Source organism: Rhinoraja longicauda, chromosome 10 (genome assembly GCF_053455715.1).
Source record: "Rhinoraja longicauda isolate Sanriku21f chromosome 10, sRhiLon1.1, whole genome shotgun sequence".
Lineage (NCBI taxonomy): Eukaryota > Metazoa > Chordata > Chondrichthyes > Rajiformes > Arhynchobatidae > Rhinoraja > Rhinoraja longicauda.
Genome location: NC_135962.1, coordinates 30,601,793 through 30,621,743, shown reverse-complemented (window position 1 = coordinate 30,621,743; position 19,951 = coordinate 30,601,793). Strand labels below are relative to the sequence as shown.

The 19,951-nt window shown below is 40.9% G+C and overlaps 1 protein-coding gene across 1 annotated transcript in view; it reads right to left on the bottom strand.

The window, feature by feature from the left end:
- Positions 1 to 19,951, bottom strand: part of slc25a21 (solute carrier family 25 member 21) — a 330,659-nt gene that overhangs the window by 18,030 nt on the left and 292,678 nt on the right. Inside the window, exons 6-7 of the mRNA XM_078407167.1 lie at positions 4,741 to 4,800; positions 763 to 870 (exon numbers count right to left, since the gene is read on the bottom strand). Of these exons, the coding sequence (XP_078263293.1) occupies positions 763 to 870; positions 4,741 to 4,800 (168 nt within the window). The remainder of the gene's footprint in view (positions 1 to 762; positions 871 to 4,740; positions 4,801 to 19,951) is intronic.

Genomic DNA, 19,951 nt, shown 5'->3' with positions numbered 1-19,951 from the left:
AATCTCAGTGCTCAGAAAATGGCACAGTAACAGATCCTCTGGTACAAGGTTCTCTCCGTCTTCTTCTTATAAGGGAGGATTTAGGTTTGTTTCCTCTCATGACCGTGCTTGTGAGAAAGCAGGACCACAGATAAGGTATCTTCATGTCAAGTCAAGAAAAAAGTCTTTACCCTAAAGTTATTCCCAAAACTTCTGATAAATTTTAGCTGCAAAGTTCACTGTGGCTAAATCCAAATGTTTCTGCCCCAACCTCTATCTAAACAAAACTGTGAGTAATAAATGGTCCTTATAAACAGTGTAGATGAAGGGCTTTTCAACTCCTGCTATGCAGTTCCAATTGTCTGCGCAGAGTGTACACTATTTGATATTTGCACATACATGAATAACTTTTAGGGGATAGGCATTTTTGGATGTTGCACATGGACTGATATCCCCCTTGCTTCATGCACAAACATGTCAGATGCACAATACCACGCAATCAATCTCATGACTCATACTGTATTATAAAATAATTCATGCTATCATTTAATTCTGTAGCAAGAATTTTTGAATTGTTATCTCTCCTAATTTTTAGCTTTTGTTCTGATAATTCATTAAAGAATATTTCACAACTTAACTCATGAGTGAGTGGGTACACACAGTCCTCTCAATAAAACAAATTAACATCGCCATAGTATATCAAATGTTAATTTCTATAAACCTGGTGCAACATCATAAAGAATGAAAAAGAATCAAATATTATAAAATAAATATCCCATTTACCTGTGAAAAAGAATTCCTTTGAGCTTGTAGGCTGACCTTGACTACTTCAAAAGGGTTGACAACAATTGCTTCAGTGAGTCCAGATCCAAGACCAGCCACTGTAAAAATCTAAAACATTATCAATAAAGACATAGTTAAGAAATACAATTGGCGTTATCAAAAAGATGAGGAAGTCTGCTCTTCCCGTGGGGTTAGTACTACCTTTACCTCTGTGGTGGTCCTCTTGCCTCCAGCTGTGATAGGTATAACTTTAAACCCTACTTCAGTTGCTTACTTGCATAATCCAAGCTAATACTTGAGTGTCACAGTGAAACAACACTGTAACACTTAAGGAGCCTGGACAGAAAAGACCTCACAACGTGATGTGATGTAGAAACAGATAGAACAGCAATGTCATAGTGGCATTTGAATAAACACATGAACAGGCAGGGCACAGAGGGATAAAGATACAAGTAGATGAGATTAGTTAGATTGGCATATTGGTTGCCAAAGGCACAGACATAGTGGGCAAAAGAACCTGTTCCTATACTGTTTTATTTTCTATGTTTGGGAAGTTCTGCAAACCTATTGGTCAACACCAGTCTGCCAGCATGAATTGGGAGCCTGGATTTTTTTTTTACTCTGTGGGCAGTGAACCTTTCGAGTCTTGTCTCAAGAAAACTTGGTATCTTCTACCTGGACAAACACATTGCTATGAAAGTCCCTTCTTGTACTTCTTCGAAGTTCCGGAATTCCGTAGGAAGGAAATGTTGGTTGAAAAGTATTAAATCTCGGCACTGAAGTTTGAAGAAGTGAAAGACACAAAACTGAGCCCCTGCAATGGTTCAAGTGGGAGGAGGAGATAACTGCCACCTACCAAGTTTATGGAGATAATTCCCATTCACCAAGGACATCAGGAATTATGATTACATGACCAAAAGGAATAATAATGCAAGGTAACAAGGTGGGATTACAATCAGTATTTTCACTGTAGAGATGTGAATCATGGGTCAACTTTTGGCAGTTTGCAATTCACCAGATTCTCTTCCTCACATTTGCGAGATGACTTGCATGCTAGTAACAATATGGATACTAAAGGTGTAACTTTTCTGGTAAAATTCAATGCTGTGGAAATGAGTGTAAATGGCACAGATCACTAAAGAAGCCTGGAAATAATCAGATAAAGGCAGAAGCTAAATCAGTTGTAGACACTATGCTTCCAACAAGGCAGTTAACAATGGCAGCTGATTTGCCTGCCTCAAGCTCCCTCAAAGAACAAAATGATATAGAACAAATAGCAATAACAAATAGCCTAATGCAGGATAATTATTGACAAGATCATCAAGGAAAATATCCCTATACTTCATTGAAATAGCCCTTTAGACAATCTGCTTTCATGTGAGACAACTGACAACTGTGTGAAAATAGCTCCTAATATCAGTTAACAGTCTGGGCCCTAAATATTTGGACTTCAATTCAGATAGTCTAACCATAGCAGCTTCGTTAACAAAACAGAAAGTGCTGGAGTAACTCAGTGGGTGAGGCAACATCTGTGGAGGCCATGGGTAGGCAACATTTTGGGTCAGGACCCTTCTTCAGCTTAGTGGTGTGGGCAAGGTACTGTGGCAACTGAGAACCTGAACCTGAAATTAAAGCAGTAAGTGGTGGAAATGCTTATTATTCTCGTCAGCAACATCTATGCAATTATAACCCTCAATGTCAGATAGCCAGCTGGAATATATATATTAGGACCAGAATTTGAATAGTTCTACAGTGGCAACTTCCTTATGCCGTGTCATCTTTCATATTTAGCTGTTATATCTACATTAATGCTCTACCACTACCAATTGGAGAAGTACTCTAAAGCAGCAAACCGCAGCGACACTTCTCACAACTACTACAGGTCTTTGATTTTTCTTTAAAATTATTATTATTACAGCAAAACAAGTAGATCGAATGACAAGGAAGGCATATGCTTGCCTTCACTGGTGGAGGGATTGAGTATAAGCGTCAGGCAGTCATGATGTAGTTTTTGAAGTATTGTGTGCAGTTCTGGTCTGGTCATTACAGGAAGGATGCGGAGGCTTTGGAAAGGATGCAGAAGAGGCTTACCAGAATGCTGCCTGGATTCAAAGGTATGAGCTAAAAGGAGAAATTGGTCAAATTGTGATTGCTTTCTATGGAGCACGAAAACTGGGGGGAGACCTGATAGAAGTATATAAAATTATGAAAGGCACAGATAAGGTAGACAGTCAGAAACCTTTTTCCCAGGATGAAAATATCAAATACCAGAGGGCCATAGCTTTAAGGTGGGAGTGAAAAAGTTTAAAGGAGATGTGCAGGGCAAGTATTTTTATACAGAGAGTGGTGAATTCCTGGGTTCCAACTGCCAGGGTTGATGGTGGAGGCTGATATGATCATGGCATTTAAGAGGCTCTTAGATAGGTACATTGATATGCAGGGAATGGAGGAATATGGATCACATACAGACGGAGGAGATGATTTTGACTTGGATTCAAGTTTGGTGTGGGTCTTGTTGGCCTGTTCCTGTGCTGTACTGTTCTACGTTCGATGCTCAACGTTCCAAGCACAGCCACGACCTTAGGTAGCCACTGACAAGATTAAAAATTAGTTGTGGCACTGGAAACTTTTAAATTTACTTTTCATACATATCCACATGCTAAAATTGTGACTAAAATTGTGACTTGTAGGGTAGCATGGTGGGGCAGCGGTAGAGTTGCTGCCTGACAGCACTTGCAGCACCAGAGACCCGGGTTCAATCCTGACTACGGTTGCTGCCTGTACGGAGTTTGTACATTCTCCCCGTGACCTGTGTGGGTTTCCTCCCACAATCCAAAGATGTACAGGTTTGTAGGTTAATTTGCTTGGTATAAATGTAAATTGTCCCTAGTGTTAATAGGGTCGTGTTGGTGTGTGGGAATCGCTGGTCAGGTGCAGACTCAGTGGGCCGAAGGGCCTGTTTCCACGCTGTATCTCTAAACTAAAAAAAAATTCACCTAAGTCCTACTACTTTTTTTTCAAAAATATTGGATTCTCAAAATTTGGATCAATATCAGGAAGTACAAATTATTGGCTTTGCAGAATCAGAATCTTTTAATTCCTTACTTTACCACATAATAAAAACAACAAAAAAAGTGTAAGCTTAGTTTGACTTATCTCTCTAATTATATAGGTCTGACAACGTTGCCTGATATGAACATATCTGTAGAGGGAGTTAAAAAAAAATCAGCTGGGAGGTTCTATTGAAATTTTTTTTTTTTTAATCTAGATTTCTGATATGAAACCACTTATTTTATGTTTTATATGTAAATTTTTAAAACTTCTGCAGCAACATGCCTTTAGTCCCTTCCAAATATTCATGAATCATGCCCTGTTTTCATAAAGTGGAATACTTTCCTTAAAGCCTGGCAATCTGCCAGTCAGCAACAATCTTAATACTAAACACTTTGCTTTGTGCCACAGTTTAGCTCCTGAGAAGGTTTCCCTGTTAAATTCATCCTTAACTAACTTTGCTCAAACCTAAATACACACCCACAGGTAAACAGGAAGATAAAAGCAGGACAAGAAATGTAAGAAGACAAGGAATGTAAGAAGACAAAAGCACTAATCCCTGCGCGGAGTGACAGCTGACGAGCAAACTTACAGTGTATTAAATTTAGCACACAACATTTTTATTAGGGTTTTATAAAACTTCATAGTATATTGAGATTTGGTTGACCATAACACATCATTTCAATTGAAGACATTTTTTTAATGTGATTGAAGTCTTTATAAGGGAAATGACAGTTAACTAATATTAGCAAAAAAATATTAAGTGAAACCATGTGTTGCATGAAAGAACCAATTATTGCTAAACACTGCAACATTAAATTGTTCACATTTGTATCAACATCTTTAGAAAAGTGCCAACAACAGAAGGGTTTATCACCACTTTGACTGTATGTAGTGCCAATGAAAGGAGTTGTAATTTGTACTTACCACACCAGTAGGCAGTGAAGTATAGCTTAATATCTTCTTGTATTGCTCAAAAGTCAAAAACTAGAAACCAAAACAAGGATGTAATCATCAGTACAAGGCATTTAAATGAGATAAACAAGTCTGTTGGCTTCTTCAACAAACGCCCCTGTGCTATTTGATTTATTTTCAGTTAAAAGCAGAAGTGAATATATTAAATGAATGTTCAGTGAATAAAACATCTTTTGTGAAAAACTCCTAATAATACATGTTACATTTTCAAAAACACGAATCAGATATCAATGTACACTTTGATTGATTTATTCATTTATTGATTGAAAGATACAGCATGGAAACAGGCCCTTCGACCCACTGAATCAACGTCGACCATCACACAAGTTCTATGTTACCCACTTTCTCATCCATTCCCTACACAACGGGCAAATTACAGGCCAATGAACCTACAATTCTGCACATCTTTGGAATGTGGGAGGAAACCAGAGCAGTCAAAGGAAACCCACACAGTCACAGGGAGAACGTGCAAACTCCACACAGACAGCACCCGAGGTCAGGATTGAATACAGGTACCTGGCGGTGTGAAGCAGCAGCTCTATCAGTTGCGCCACTGTATCGATCCTTTGGTTATACAAAAATAAATAGCAAAATTAATCACTGAGCAGGAACGAAAGGAAGTAGACGGGGAAAGCGTGCTAGTATTGATCTAAACAAAAGCAATTGTTGAGGCATCAATATACAATGTTAATTTTCTGTTACACAAATTGCAACTGAGCCACATTTTTCAACTAATGTATTTTTTTTTAAACATTTCAATATAACGGAGATACAAGGGGTTACAGTTGCTGGAATCCTCAGCAAAAAAACAATCTGCTGGGGGAACTCAGTGAGTTGAGCAGCATCTGCGGGGGAGGAATTGTCACAGTTTTAGGGCAAAATCTTGCATTACGACCAAATGCATGATGTCCCGATGCAGGCTTTCAACCCTAAACACCAACAATTCCTCCCCCTGCCGCCCCACCTGTACAGTTGTTTTTCAGTTCAACATAAAAGTCATTCTGTTACATCCTTGCCCAAACAGCAATATTCAGACAACTCAGCACAAAGCCACTTTTTCCAGTTAACATTAAATCATTAGCTCCAAATTTACCACCCATACACACTGAATGTGTAGACAAGCTTGTTCATAAACTCCAGTCAGCAACAAAAAAAGCATTTGTCCCCTTAAACTCTGTCATTCCATCAGGGCTTGTTCCTCCTACTCCATCCTTTCTACAACAGTAATGCTTTTCCAAGCGACAATGTGACATCCTCTTCTCAAGAGGTTATTGATTCAGCTGATTTTTCAACATGTCAATCATTAATCATTAAAAAGGGAACTAGTCTGTAACAGAATATTTCATAGGTTGATGAAAGTACAGGCTACTGTGATATGATCATTATCACTCATTATATTAAACTATGTGAACAAATCACAATTTTTCTGTAGTATAAAAGCCACAGATAACAGAATGGAATCTATTAAGTTTGGTCATACTGATAGTATTTCAACAGTGAATACACTTCAAAATAACTTAATGGGCTGAAAAGCTCTTTGGATTCTCCTGAGAAGGAAATCAAAAAGGTGCTAATGTATAGCATTACCTCCAACCAACCAAATTTTCCTATTATTGGAAAAGATTTGCCTGCAGCATGGAGGTCCAGTAGATCGAGCACAATACTATACTGGAGGACAGTCAGCCAATAAGTTGTTAGGGATGGGACAAATAGCAGGGTTTTATACCATGCGTCCATTTTATAGCAATCATGTTAAGACTCAAATACACTTCATCTTGTGCATAGGAAAGATAACCAGGAATTACACAATGGATCAAGTCATGGTTGTTTTCAAAGCATTTCAAGAATCCCAGTTCCGAGCTGGAAGATCTGTTCTGCATCCAAAGCATTCAGCATGAATGTGCTGCTAAATATACATGGTGTCAGATATCCTCGGTGTGAAGACTGCATTTTTTTCTCCAAAAGGATTGTCTCATGGCCGCTTCTACCATTGCTAACCTAGGCAGATGCATCTGCCAGATTGGTGAGCACAAGCTCAAGTAGGATTATTGCTGAAGTTGGCCACAGACACTGTGTCCTTTAGGAGTCGGCCAACTCGGTCTGTGCTACCAAGTTAATCCTGAACACTAGAGTATTTTATGTTCCCTAAATACTTTCAGTGCTTCTTCCAAGTGTTGTTCAACATTCATCAACTGAGAGAGCAAAGGTGGTGGAAATAAGGAGGTTAACTTGCCCCTGTTTGATGTGATGCCATGAGACTTCACAAGATCGAAAGTCAATGTTGAGTACTTCCAGGACAACTCTTTCCCATCTGTACACCAGTGTCCTGCCACCTCTGGGTCTGTCCTGCTGGTTGAACACGACATATCAAAGAATTGTGATGGAGGTGTATGGCACATGGTATGATTCTGAGAATACAACTATATTAGGCTGTTGCTTGACTATGCTGTGGAACAGTTCTCAAAATTTAGATACCAGCCCCCAGCTGTTTGCCAGAAGTAGTAGCAGATAGGTTTGCTGGTGCTATGCAGGAGACTTTAAACTACAGAGGCAGGTGAGATCTGGAATCATAATGCAGCAAGAGGGGAGGCTTATTCATATGAATAAAAATAGGACAGGCAAATATATATAACACAGAACAGTAACAGGCTCTTCAGTCCACAATTTCCATGCTGAACATGATGCCAAGTTGAACTTATCCTTATCCCTCCATTCCCTGCATTTACTTTAACACAGGAAGCCACACAGCCAAGACAAATGAGCTGCACATGGCATTATGTTATTGTTGCAATCACAGAAAATCACAGAAGGGCATAATTGGCAGCTCTATATTCCAAGGTATAGAAGTTTCAAGCAGGCCAGAGAGATTGCAAAAGAGGAGGAGGTGTTGCATTGTTGATCAGGGGGATCATTAGGATATAACTTAGGAATTATACTCAGGCTAGACCTCAGGAAGTATACCCTGCAGGGATCAGCTGATGAGGCTATATAGGAAGTGTTCAATAGCCTGATGGTTGTTGGGAAGAAGCTCTTCCTGAACTTGGATGTTATCGTTTTCAGACTCCTCCAGTTTCTTCCTGATGGCAGGAGTGAAATAAGTGTGTGGCCAGGGTGATGTGGTCCTTAACAATGCTGGCTATGTTTTTAAGACAGCACCTCCTATAGATCCCTTCAATGGCAGGGAGGTTAGTACCTGCGATGGACCACGCAGTGTTCACTATTTTTGCAATCATTCCCGGGTGTGTTCAAGTTGCCAAACCAGTTCTAACCAGTGAATATGCTCTCTACCATACACTTGTAGAAGTTCAGAGAGTATTTGTTAACATACCTAATCTCCTCAATCTCCGAAGGAAGTAGATGCGTTGATGCGTTCTTTATGATTGCATCAGTGTGCAAGGTCCAAGACTGATCTTTAGAGATATGCTCGCCAAGGAAACTTAAAGTTGCTGACTTTCTTCACCACCGACCCATGGATGAAGACAGGTTTATGGATCCTTAGCCTTCCCCTTCTAGTCAACAATCAATTCCTTGGTTTAACTGATGCTGAGAGCAAGGTTGTTGGTCTGGTAACAATCAATCAGACAATCAATCTTCCTCCTTTACTCTGACTCATCATTATCCATAATTCGTCCAACAATAATCCACTGCAGTTTGCCTAACATTGCAACAGGTCCACAGCAGAAGCCATCTTCCTGGCCCTAAACTCTTCTCTGAAACACGTAGACAATCACGACACTTCTATTAAACTCCTATTTATTGACAATAACTGTCTTCAACCATAATTCAATCCAAACTCATCTCCAAACTTCTGGACCGAGGAGTCAGCAGTCCATTGCACAAACCAAACTCAACACCATTGACTCCATCTACACATCACCCTGCCTCAGGAAAACAGCCAACATAATCAAAGACCTTTCCCATCCTGGTCACTTCTTCTTCTCCCTGCTCACATTGCGCAGAAGATACAGAAGCTTGAAAGTGCTCACCACCAGAGGCAGCTTCTTCCCCTTGTTATCAGGCTTCTGAATGGTCCTTCCATCAGCTAAGATCCAGGCTGATTTTCCTCTACTTCTTTGCAGACACTGGACTTTGTCTCTGAAGCCGGTGCCAGAGATACTGAAAACTATAGTCTTCACTCGGCCTCTTTCTATTGCACTTAGGTTAGCTTGATTGCATTTATGTATAGTACTATCTGATTTGATTGCAAAACAAAGCTTTTCACTGCAATTTATTATTGTACACATGACTGCTTCAGAATCTAAATTTAGTTAAATGATTTAGAACTTGTAACAAGTCATAGTAACAATGACTGCAAAAACTTTGGATTGTCATAAAAATCACTCTGGTTCAACAATGTTCTTCAAGAGAGGAAATCTGCCTTTCTTAAATGTTCTGCCCCATATGTGATTCCAGACTATCCCTTATGGCTGACTGAAATGGCCTAGCAAACCCCTCCATTATACTATAAGCACAGCATTCAAATGGTGAATGAGAACTGGATGGACCACCTCAACCCAGGTACCCAATTCAAAAGTGGCAAACTCATTCACAGCCTAGTCGACCTTGTAAAATACTCCTCACCAGCGCGGTATCATAGAATTATCAGAAACACACATAGAAATGAGCCCTTTCACCCCACTTTGTCCATGCTGCCCATGATGCCTATCTATGCTGGTCCCAGTTGCCTGCATTCACCTTATATGCATCTATGCCTTATCTATTCAAATACCAACACAAATGTTTTTTGATGTTGTAGTTGTATGTGCCTCCAACATTCTCTCTGTGAAAAAAATTATCTCTCCTGTCACAATAAACAAGTGCCTTCTAGTTGCAGAGTCCCCTGCCCTGGGTATAGAGCGTATGACTATCTATTCTATCTCTGACCCTCATTATTCTAAAACTGCTATAAGGTCAGCTTTCAGCCTCCTACTTTCCAATGGGAATAAGCCCGGCCTATCCAATATCTTCTTATAACTGCAGTCCACCATTTGAGGCAACATCTTGGTGAATCTCTTTGGCACTGTCTCTATCATTACCAAATTCTTCCTGTAGTGTGGCAACCAGATACAATATGTCTAACCAATGTTTTGTACAACTACAACATGACTCCCCAACTCTTTTCATTGTTGCTTTGGCCGATGAAGGTAAGCATACTAAATGCTTTTTTCACTGTGCTATCCACCTGCGTGGCCACTTTCAGGGATCTATGGACTTGCACCTCAAGGCTCTCTGTACATGAATGCTTCTAAGGTCCCAGTCTTTCATGATGCATGTTTATAGGACATAGGACTTTATAAGACTTTTGGATTTAGTTTGCCAACATGCCTTGATCCCTTAACATTCCAGCCCAGCCTCCCTGAGTTTAAGTTTATTATTGTCATATGTGGGATTTCAATTTGGGTCTGAGGATGTATCCCAAAGCTGGCAAAGACATAGACACAAGAAGCTGCAGATGCTGGTTTACAGAAAAAGACACAAAGTGCTGGAGCCACTTAGCAGGTCGAGCAGTGTCCGTTGAGAACATGGATAGGCGATATTTCAATCTAAAGAAGGGTCCCGACCTGAAATGTCACCTATCCATGTTCTCCAGAGATGTTGCCTGACTTGTTGAGTTACTTCAGTACTTTGTGTCTTTTTAAGCTGTAATCAAGCCTTCTTTGCTGGACATGTTAATAAAGTTGTTTACATTTAATCAATTACGGGGATGGGTTAATGTTTGTTGTGCACATGGGGCAGATTTCTTGCAAACTCCTCCCTTGAATGTGTCTTCTTCTTCCAGTTGGAAATGATAATTGCCACCAGCCTTGTGAAGTGCTATAATGTGATGACATCCTACAGTTTGTCCTTGTCCAAGTTATTAGCAGTCTGCATAAAATTAAGAGAGGGATTATTCAGTCAATGTCACATTATAGCATTTTAGAGTAAGTGTGTTAGTGGGGATGCAAATGACATCGATGTGCTTGTTGGTGCTTGTGTGCATGAGATAATGATTGTAGTAATGTGTATGTGATTGCACGAGAGAGAGAGAGAGAGAGAGAGAGAGAGAGAGAGAGAGAGAGAGAGAGAGAGAGAGAGAGAGAGAGAGAGAGAGAGAGAGAGAGAGAGAGAGAGAGAGAGAGAGAGAGAGAGAGAGAGAGAGAGAGAGAGAGAGAGAGAGAGAGAGAGAGAGAGAGAGAGAAAGACAGAGAGACACAGAGAGAGAGACAGAGAGAGAGTGAGAGAGACAGAGAGAGAGACAGAGGGAGAGACAGAGAGTGAGAGAGAGAGTGAGAGAACATGCAAATGTACGATTGCATGTGTGAGTGAGAGAGTGTATAATGATGTGTTTTAGAGAGAAAGTCAAGTAGACAGATGATGTGTGTGTATGTGAGTGCATTGTGTGCATACATGTGAGAGCATGTATTCTTGTGCTTGCTTTTCTATTTGTGTGACACATGGAGATCATGTATGTAAGAGAGTGAGAATGTGAGGTTAAGTGCACGTCTGTGTGAGCAATAGGTCTGTATGTGCCCATGAGAATGCATGAATGAAAGGAGAGGTGTTCGCATATGCGATGGGCAGTAACAGTATAAACAGCATCTAATTGTGTTGCACAACACACTGTGACATTCTGATGAAGATATTCTTATTTGCAATTCTGCACTTTGCACAGGATGTCACTCCAAGTCGACCATCTTCTGCCCTGGTGAGTTTTCTGGCCCAATCTGCGAGGGCCACATCCCTCCTGGCACTTATCTCCTCCTTCAATATCTTCAAGTCTTTCTCAGAGAACCTCTCCTTCCTTCATGCCTGCTCCAGGGTAGCCGTTCTCTAATTTGCTGCTTTCTGACTATGATGTTGAGTCATACTTTATTTTGATTACCGGACAATGAATTGCCAGAATGCATCCACTGGGACTACACTGGCTGCTGAACAAGGAAACTCTTGGCACAAAGCATAGTGCACACAATGAGAATTAATATTGCCATATTTTCAGATTTGGCAATGATATTTTAATACCCTTTCAGAAAATTTAAAAACAATGCACATTTAGTTAAATTCTGCAATGTATATTGACATAATGAACTATAAAGGCAGATGCCTCAATAAATTGCCCAAACTGCTGTGATTACTATCGACAGCAGCAGTAAAAAATCCTGCAGGCTGTAAAGTTTTTCACATATTGTTATGAAATCTATCTCTAAACACTGATCATTGGTGCATGTTGTAACAGATACAACTCGTCGCAGGGAACAGGGATGGAATTGAGCAACGGGTTCACCACTGAACTGCTCAATGCCTTTACAATGACGCTCCTTTTCACAAACATAAGTGGCAACATTCATCAGCTGATTCCAGGATGTTTGTATGAACATGTTCATTGTGAATTGGACATTTAATTCATTAATTCTAGTTGACACATAGCAGTTGAAATTAACTATCTTTAATCAGACTTTATCTTGCACTAAATGTTGAACCATTTATCCTTTACCATTGCACTGTAATCGTGTGCAGTCTTTTCTTTGACTGGATAGCATGCAAACAAAAGCTTTTCACTGTACCTCGGTACACGTGACAATAATAAACTAAACTTAATTACAATAACACTAATATTCTAATTGTTTGACAGTTAAAAAATCCAGCTTTTTACTTATTCATACAGATAAACCATTTTTTATTGTAAGATCTAGAGGATTTTTCAGCTAATTCATTTATTTTATCTTTAGGCACTACCTATCAGGAGAAATATATTAAGCGACATGATATTTCTGATACATGATGGCCTTCAATCAATTGCATAATTTGCTCCCCTCCACTTTACAGCTGTGACATGTAGAATGAAAAGCATACTGATTCAAAAGTGAATGTTCAATTGGAATTAATCTGCAAAAAAAGTTTCAAACTGGGTAAGTTTTAACAAAGTGAATGATCAAATGGAATTAATCTTTTGCTGGAGGGCATCAAATATTCTGTACTAAAACCACTCAGAAACTTGCTTGGAGAAACATAAATGTTTTCTATGTCCTAATTATTTGCAGATGTTTTCAAGATTTGCCTTTTATTTTTAGTTCTACAAATTAGAACTAGCCTACAAAACTTGACTGGTTAATCTGGAACCTATATTCTCTAGTCAGCAATGATCCAACCTATCTTCCAACCACCCTCCTCCCCCACCATATCCCCCAGCATATCTACAGGGCACATTAAACATAGAGCAAGTGATCCGCTATGCTCAACCACACTATATTGGCCTTCTAGGCCGAAGGATGTATAAGCTTATTGCTGGTCTCTTTGCCCCTCTTTGCTCCTTGAAAATTGAGGTTTGGAGGGTCTCTCTTCAAAAATCTCTTTGCTGATATACAATGGCACTTTATTTATTGATTTTGTCCAAAACAACAAAAACCTAAAGCACCACGTGAGCTAAATTTGGTAGCTTCTCAAATCAAACACAAGGATCGCAGTGTTCATTGAACTCATTTCAGACAGTTCTGACTCTGTTGTAGATGGACTGGGGGCATCAACAGAATACTAGAATCATGAGCAGTCAGCTCCATTTAAGATTAAAATAAAAGCAACATTTTAAGAGTACTGCAAATCTAAAATATATATATTTCAAATTAGTGGAATTATACAACTAGTATATAGCGTTTACAGTACAATATAGAGTTCAATATACAGCAGTGTGGGCAAGTTGGGCTGAAGGGCCTGTTTACACACTGTAAGACTCCATGAGTCAATTACTCTCGTTCAGCAGCATATGTAAAGCAAGAAACAAGGTTAAAATATCAGGTCAATGACCCTTGAGCAAAACACAAAGTGTTTTGCTGCCTGACCCACTGAGTTTCTCCAGCACTTGGTGTTTTGCTTAATGGTCATTGACCTGATATTTTAAATTTGTTTCTTGCTTTACATATGCTGATGAACTAGTCATAGAGTCATAGAATCTTACAGCGTGGAAACGGTCCCTTCGACCTCTTTCCGGTCAGCACCCTTCTTCACACTGATCAATCCCAACCCAAATCATTACCTATCCATTCCCTTCACAGATACTGCCTGAGCTTCCAGCATTTTGTGCTTTATTCAAGATTCCATCATCTGCAGTTCCTTGCATCCCCAATTCAATGGCCCTTCATCAGAACTGCTCTGATATAAGTTCCCTTGTAATTGGTTTTCATGCTTTCATGCAAAGATGCATTGGGGAAGTGAGGCAAAAGCCAAAACTAACACTCATGCAATCCAACTTCTAGGGTAAATGGAATTTTTATAAAACTGCAGGTGCTGATAATCTGAAATAAAAACACAAAATGCTGGAAAGATTCAGCAGGTCAGACAGGATCTGTGGAAAGAGAAACATAGTTAATGCTTCAGGTTAACAGAACTGGGAATGAAAGTTGCTATGAGGGTAGAGAGAGGATGGATATCTCTGAATATCTTTGATAGGAAGAGGCCTGGGTTACCATGGAGATAAGTTGGAGATGAATAGGGCCAGGATTTTGCCATAAGTGCCATAAGTGCCTTTTCATGCCTTTTTTGATGATTTCAGCAAGATAATGCATTTTTCACGATCTAGTGCCGAAATCAGCCTGTTTTTGCCGTGTTAACGTAACTTACACGAAGATTTCCACCACCGGGGCGAAACCGGGGGCGCCACCGTCGGTCGTTCATTCGTGGGTAGTGGACGAGGTCCCAGTCTTTTGCAGTCAGGCTGTAAGCGGGTGTTAAGTGGTGATTGGAGAGGGGTGGGTGGGGAAGGGTCCAGTCTTTTCAAACTGGAGTCAGGCTGTGAGTAGGTGCGAAGTATTGGTTGGGGAAGGGGGGGAGGGGTACCATGGTTGTTTCTGTTTATCGAACTTGCAGTAGAACTTGTTCAGGTCATTGGTCAGCTGTCGATTGTCCAAGGAGCGGGGCGTTTTCCTCATGGAGCTTGTGATTTCTTGCAAGCCCTTCCAAACTGAAGAAGCCTCATTAGCTGAGAACTTGCTCCTCAACTTCTCAGAGTGCCTTTCCTTGGCAGCTCTGATTCCTCTTCTCAGCTTGTACTTGGCCTGCCTTTAGAGGTCTGCATCCCCGCTCCTGTAGGATCTACCCCTGCAAGCGTCAAAATGCCTAAAGTCAAGTCAACGCCTTGTAAAAAACTGAATGATTTGGTGAGAGTGTATGGGAGTGATATATTCTCTACAGACAACTGTGTGCTGTTTTTGCAAAGCATGTGAGAAAGCTTTGCAAAACAAAAATATTTCAAAGATATTTCATCTCCTCACATGTACAGACAGCTAAACACAAGTCGGCGGCAGAGAAACTGAAGGCGGGAAATACACAAGCTTGTCTCCTCAATACATTTATTGCTGGCTCTAGTCGCAAGATCAAATTTTGAGTGATCTGTACAAGGTATTCATTGGTGCTGGAATTCCACTGTGGAAATTGGAAAACAAATCTCTCAAAGGTTTTTTAGAGCAATACACAGAGGAACATATACCGAGCAAGTCATCATTACGGAAAAATTATGTTGACAACAACTCCAACATTGTTGTGCAGAAAATTAGAGATGAAGTTGCATGCAACAAAATATGGATCTCAATAGATAAGACAACCCATGCTGTGAAGAGATATGTTGCAAATGTGGTCATTGGTACACTGGAGGTAGGTCAGTCATCAAAGGAGTATTTGTTGACGTCGGAAGTATTGGAGAAGTCAAACAGCTCAACTATTGCTCAGTTGTTTACATCTTCACTTGCTGTACTTTGGCCAGAAGGTATAAAACACGAGAATGTTCTTCTGTTTGTGACTGATGCAGCTCCGAACATGAAAAAAGCTGCTCATGCTCTTAAAGTTTTATTCCCAAAAATGTTGCATTTGACATGCTGTGCTCATGGACTCCATAGAATTGCCGAGCACAATAGCTTGTTTCCAAATGTCGATCGCCTAGTTTCCAATGTCAAGAAAATCTTCCACAAAGCACCGTCAGGTGTGCCGTTGTTCAAGGAAATGGCACCCGAGATTCCGCTACCTCCTCAGCCCGTTTTGACTGGGTGGGGTACATGGCTCTCTGCTGTACTCTACTATGCTGCAAATTTTGAAAAGATAAAAGAAATCATCAACTGTTTTGAAGAAGAATCTGCTGCAGTCAGGATCGTCAGTGAAATCATGCAGAAAAAGTCCCTCCACCGCGAACTTGTGTTTAGTGCTTCCAATTTTGCAAACATCCCACAAGCTATCATTTCCTTTGAGAAACGTGGCGAAACATTAGTGAATAACTTGCAAGTTTTCAACAAAGTAACTGACGATATTCGTAAAGTTCCGGGCGATGTAGGTAAAGACATACAAGGAAAATGTGAGAGATGATTTTAGGTAATAGACAATAGACAATAGACAATAGGTGCAGGAGTAGGCCATTCAGCCCATCGAGCCAGCACCGCCATTCAATGCGATCATGGCTGATCACTCTCAATCAGTACCACGTTCCTGCCTTCTCCCCATACCCCCTCACTCCGCTATCCTTCAGAGCTCTATCCAGCTCTCTCTTAAAAGCATCCAACGAACTGGCCTCCACTGCCTTCTGAGGCAGAGAATTCCACACCTTCACCACTCTCTGACTGAAAAAGTTCTTCCTCATCTTCGTTCTAAATGGCCTACCCCTTATTCTTAAACTGTGGCCCCTTGTTCTGGACTCCCCCAACATTGGGAACATGTTTCCTGCCTCTAATGTGTCCAATCCCCTAATTATCTTATATGTTTCAATAAGATCCCCCCTCCTAAATTCCAGTGTATACAAGCCTAATTGCTCCAGCCTTTCAACATACGACAGTCCCGCCATTCCGGGAAATAAACCTAGTGAACCTACGCTGCACGCCCTCAATAGCAAGAATATCCTTCCTCAAATTTGGAGACCAAAACTGCACACAGTACTCCAGGTGCGGTCTCACCAGGGCCCGGTACAACTGTAGAAGGACCTCTTTGCTCCTATACTCAACTCCTCTTGTTATGAAGGCCAACATTCCATTGGCTTTCTTCACTGCCTGCTGTACCTGCATGCTTCCTTTCAGTGACTGATGCACTAGGACACCCAGATCTCGTTGAACATCCCCTCTTCCTAACTTGACACCATTCAGATAATAATCTGCCTTTCTATTCTTACTTCCAAAGTGAATAACCTCACACTTATCTACATTAAACTGCATCTGCCATGTATCCGCCCACTCACACAACCTGTCCAAGTCACCCTGCAGCCTTATTGCATCTTCCTCACAATTCACACTACCCCCCAGCTTAGTATCATCTGCAAATTTGCTAATGGTACTTTTAATCCCTTCATCTAAGTCATTAATGTATATCGTAAATAGCTGGGGTCCCAGCACCGAACCTTGCGGTACCCCACTGGTCACTGCCTGCCATTCCGAAAGGAACCCATTTATCCCCACTCTTTGCTTTCTGTCTGTCAACCAATTTTCTATCCATGTCAGTACCCTACCCCCAATACCATGTGCTCTAATTTTGCCCACTAATCTCCAATGTGGGACCTTGTCGAAGGCTTTCTGATCTTGAAGAAATACAAAACAAAGCTAAAGTTCTCAATGGTAGTTGTTATGCACAAGACATCGACATGAATATAGAGTCTGCAGCTTGTTTCGGGTGTGCACCAGTGACATCAGCTGGGGTAGAAAGAAGTTTATCACAACTGAAGCATATTCTGTCTGACAGACGGCATAGTTTAACACCAGATAATTTGAAAAAAATGCTAGTAATTATGTGCAACCAGGCAACTTTGGTCATTTAATGTAGCATACCTTTATATTATCATTTTTAACCATATTTTGGTGATGGAAATACATGCTTTTTTTGCCTTTTTGTCAATAAATGCCTTTCTCTTGCCTTTTTTGTATTTTATTATGCCTATTTGCCTGCCTGTTTCAGAGATTTTTAGCACCTAAACATCCTGGCTCTAGAGATGAAGTTGGCTGGGTAATAGTTTAATGCAGTAACTCAGTATTGAACCCGTATTTGTATTGTGCTGCCTACTCAGTTCAACACATGGGGAATAAATGTTGGTCGTGACTAGATCCTGATAACAAAGTAATGAATATTTCAAAGACCACCCAAGATTATCCCTCAAAACTCCATTAAAACTCAGCTGCCTTCCACCAACCATGCTGTCAACACTGGAGCAGCACTGGGATAGGTAAAGGTACTTGGAAAATACACAGAGAGGGAATGCACAAAGCTAATTAGAGGATTTTTGTATGCAATATTTGTGACGAATTTTATGTTTATATAATGGTCAAGGGAAGCTGTGAAGGTCAATGGCAGAGGGGAAGTATGGTGTGGAAACGCAATGAACTGTCGATGCTGGATAAAGGTCAAGTAGCATCTGTGGAGGGAATGGAGAGACACTGATTTGGGCCGGGACCCTTCTTCAAAATAGGAAGGGGGAGAAAGCTTATAGAATTATAGGATGTAACTAGTAGAGTGGATAAGGAAGAACCAGTCGATGTGTTATATCTGGACTTTCAGAAGGCCTTCGACAAGCTCCCACATAGGAGATTGGTGTACAAACTTAAAGCACACGGTATTGGGGGTTCAGTGTTGAGGTGGATAGAGAACTGGTTGGCGGACAGGAAGCAAAGAGTAGGAATAAACGGGTCATTTTCGGAATGGCAGGCAGTGACTAGTGGGGTACCGCAAGGCTCAGTTCTGGGACCCCAGTTATTTACAATATATATTAATGATTTGGACGAGGGAATTGAATGCAACATCTCTAAGTTTGCGGATGACACGAAGCTGGGTGGCAGTGTTAGCTGCGAGGAGGATATTAGGAGGCTGCAGAGTGACTTGGATAGATTAGGCGAGTGGGCAAATGCATGGCAGATGCAATATAATGTGGATAAATGTGAGGTTATCCACTTTGGCGGAAAGAACAGGAAAGCAGAGTATTACCTGAATGGTGGCCAATTAGGAAAAGGGGAGATGCAACGTGACCTGGGCATCATTGTGCACCAGTCATTGAAAGCAAGCGTGCAGGTGCAGCAGGCAGTGAAGAAAGCGAATGGTATGTTAGCATTCATAGCAAGAGGATTTGAGTATAGGAGCAGGGAGGTTCTGCTGCAGTTGGTGAGACCTCACCTGGAGTATTGTGTACAGTTTTGGTCTCCTAATCTGAGGAAAGACATTCTAGTCTTAGAGGGAGTACAGAGAAGGTTCACCAGATTGATCCCTGGGATGGCAGGACTTTCATATGAAGAAAGACTGGATAGACTAGGCTTATACTCGCTGGAATTTAGAAGACTGAGGGGGGATCTTATAGAAACACATAAAATTCTTAAGGGGTTGGAGAGGCTAGATACGGGAAGATTGTTCCCGATGTTGGGGAAGTCCAGAACCAGGGGTCACAGCTTAAGGATAAGGGGGAAGTCTTTTAGGACCGAGATGAGAAAACATTTCTTCACACAGAGAGTGATGAGTCTGTGGAATTCTCTGCCACAGAAGGTAGTTGAGGCCAGTTCATTGGCTATATTTAAGAGTGAGTTAGATGTGCCCCTTGGGGCTAAAGGGATCAGGGGGTATGGAGAGAAGGCAGTACAGGTTACTGAGCTGGATGATCAGCCATGATCATATTGAATGGCGGTGCAGGCTCGAAGGGCCAAATGGCCTACTCCTGCATCTATTTTCTATGTTTCTATGTTTCTATGAGGCAAAGCCTGGCAAATGATAGGTGAATAGGTGATGACGAAGGGGTGGTTAATTGGCAGCTGGGTGGGGTTAGTGACAAAGGCTAGAGCTGAAAAGCAGAGGGAGGGATATAGATGAACGGGGTCAGGGTGAAATATGGTTGCACTCCGTTAAGTTCTTTACCAGCACTTTGGGCAGAAAGACACCGTCAGTATTTTTCCTCCTCAACTTCCCATTCCTTAATTGCAGAAATGGTCAGATTCCAATTGGTGCAATAGGGTTCTATTAAAGAGCAGAAAGAATTCTACCATAAGATTTTACTATTTTTTCCAATTTCCTCTTTTAATCTTCGAACAATGAGGGCTTAAAAATTGGCCTCAGCAACTGGCAAACTGGCCCAAAGCATCCTTCACTCTTTGTAGGTAAGTTCATCTGAGACTCCAGTGCCTGGCCATTGCAGTGTGGCAATACAGAATGTGTTGGTGCACCTGACATTTTCATTCAGTCTAGGGACTCAACG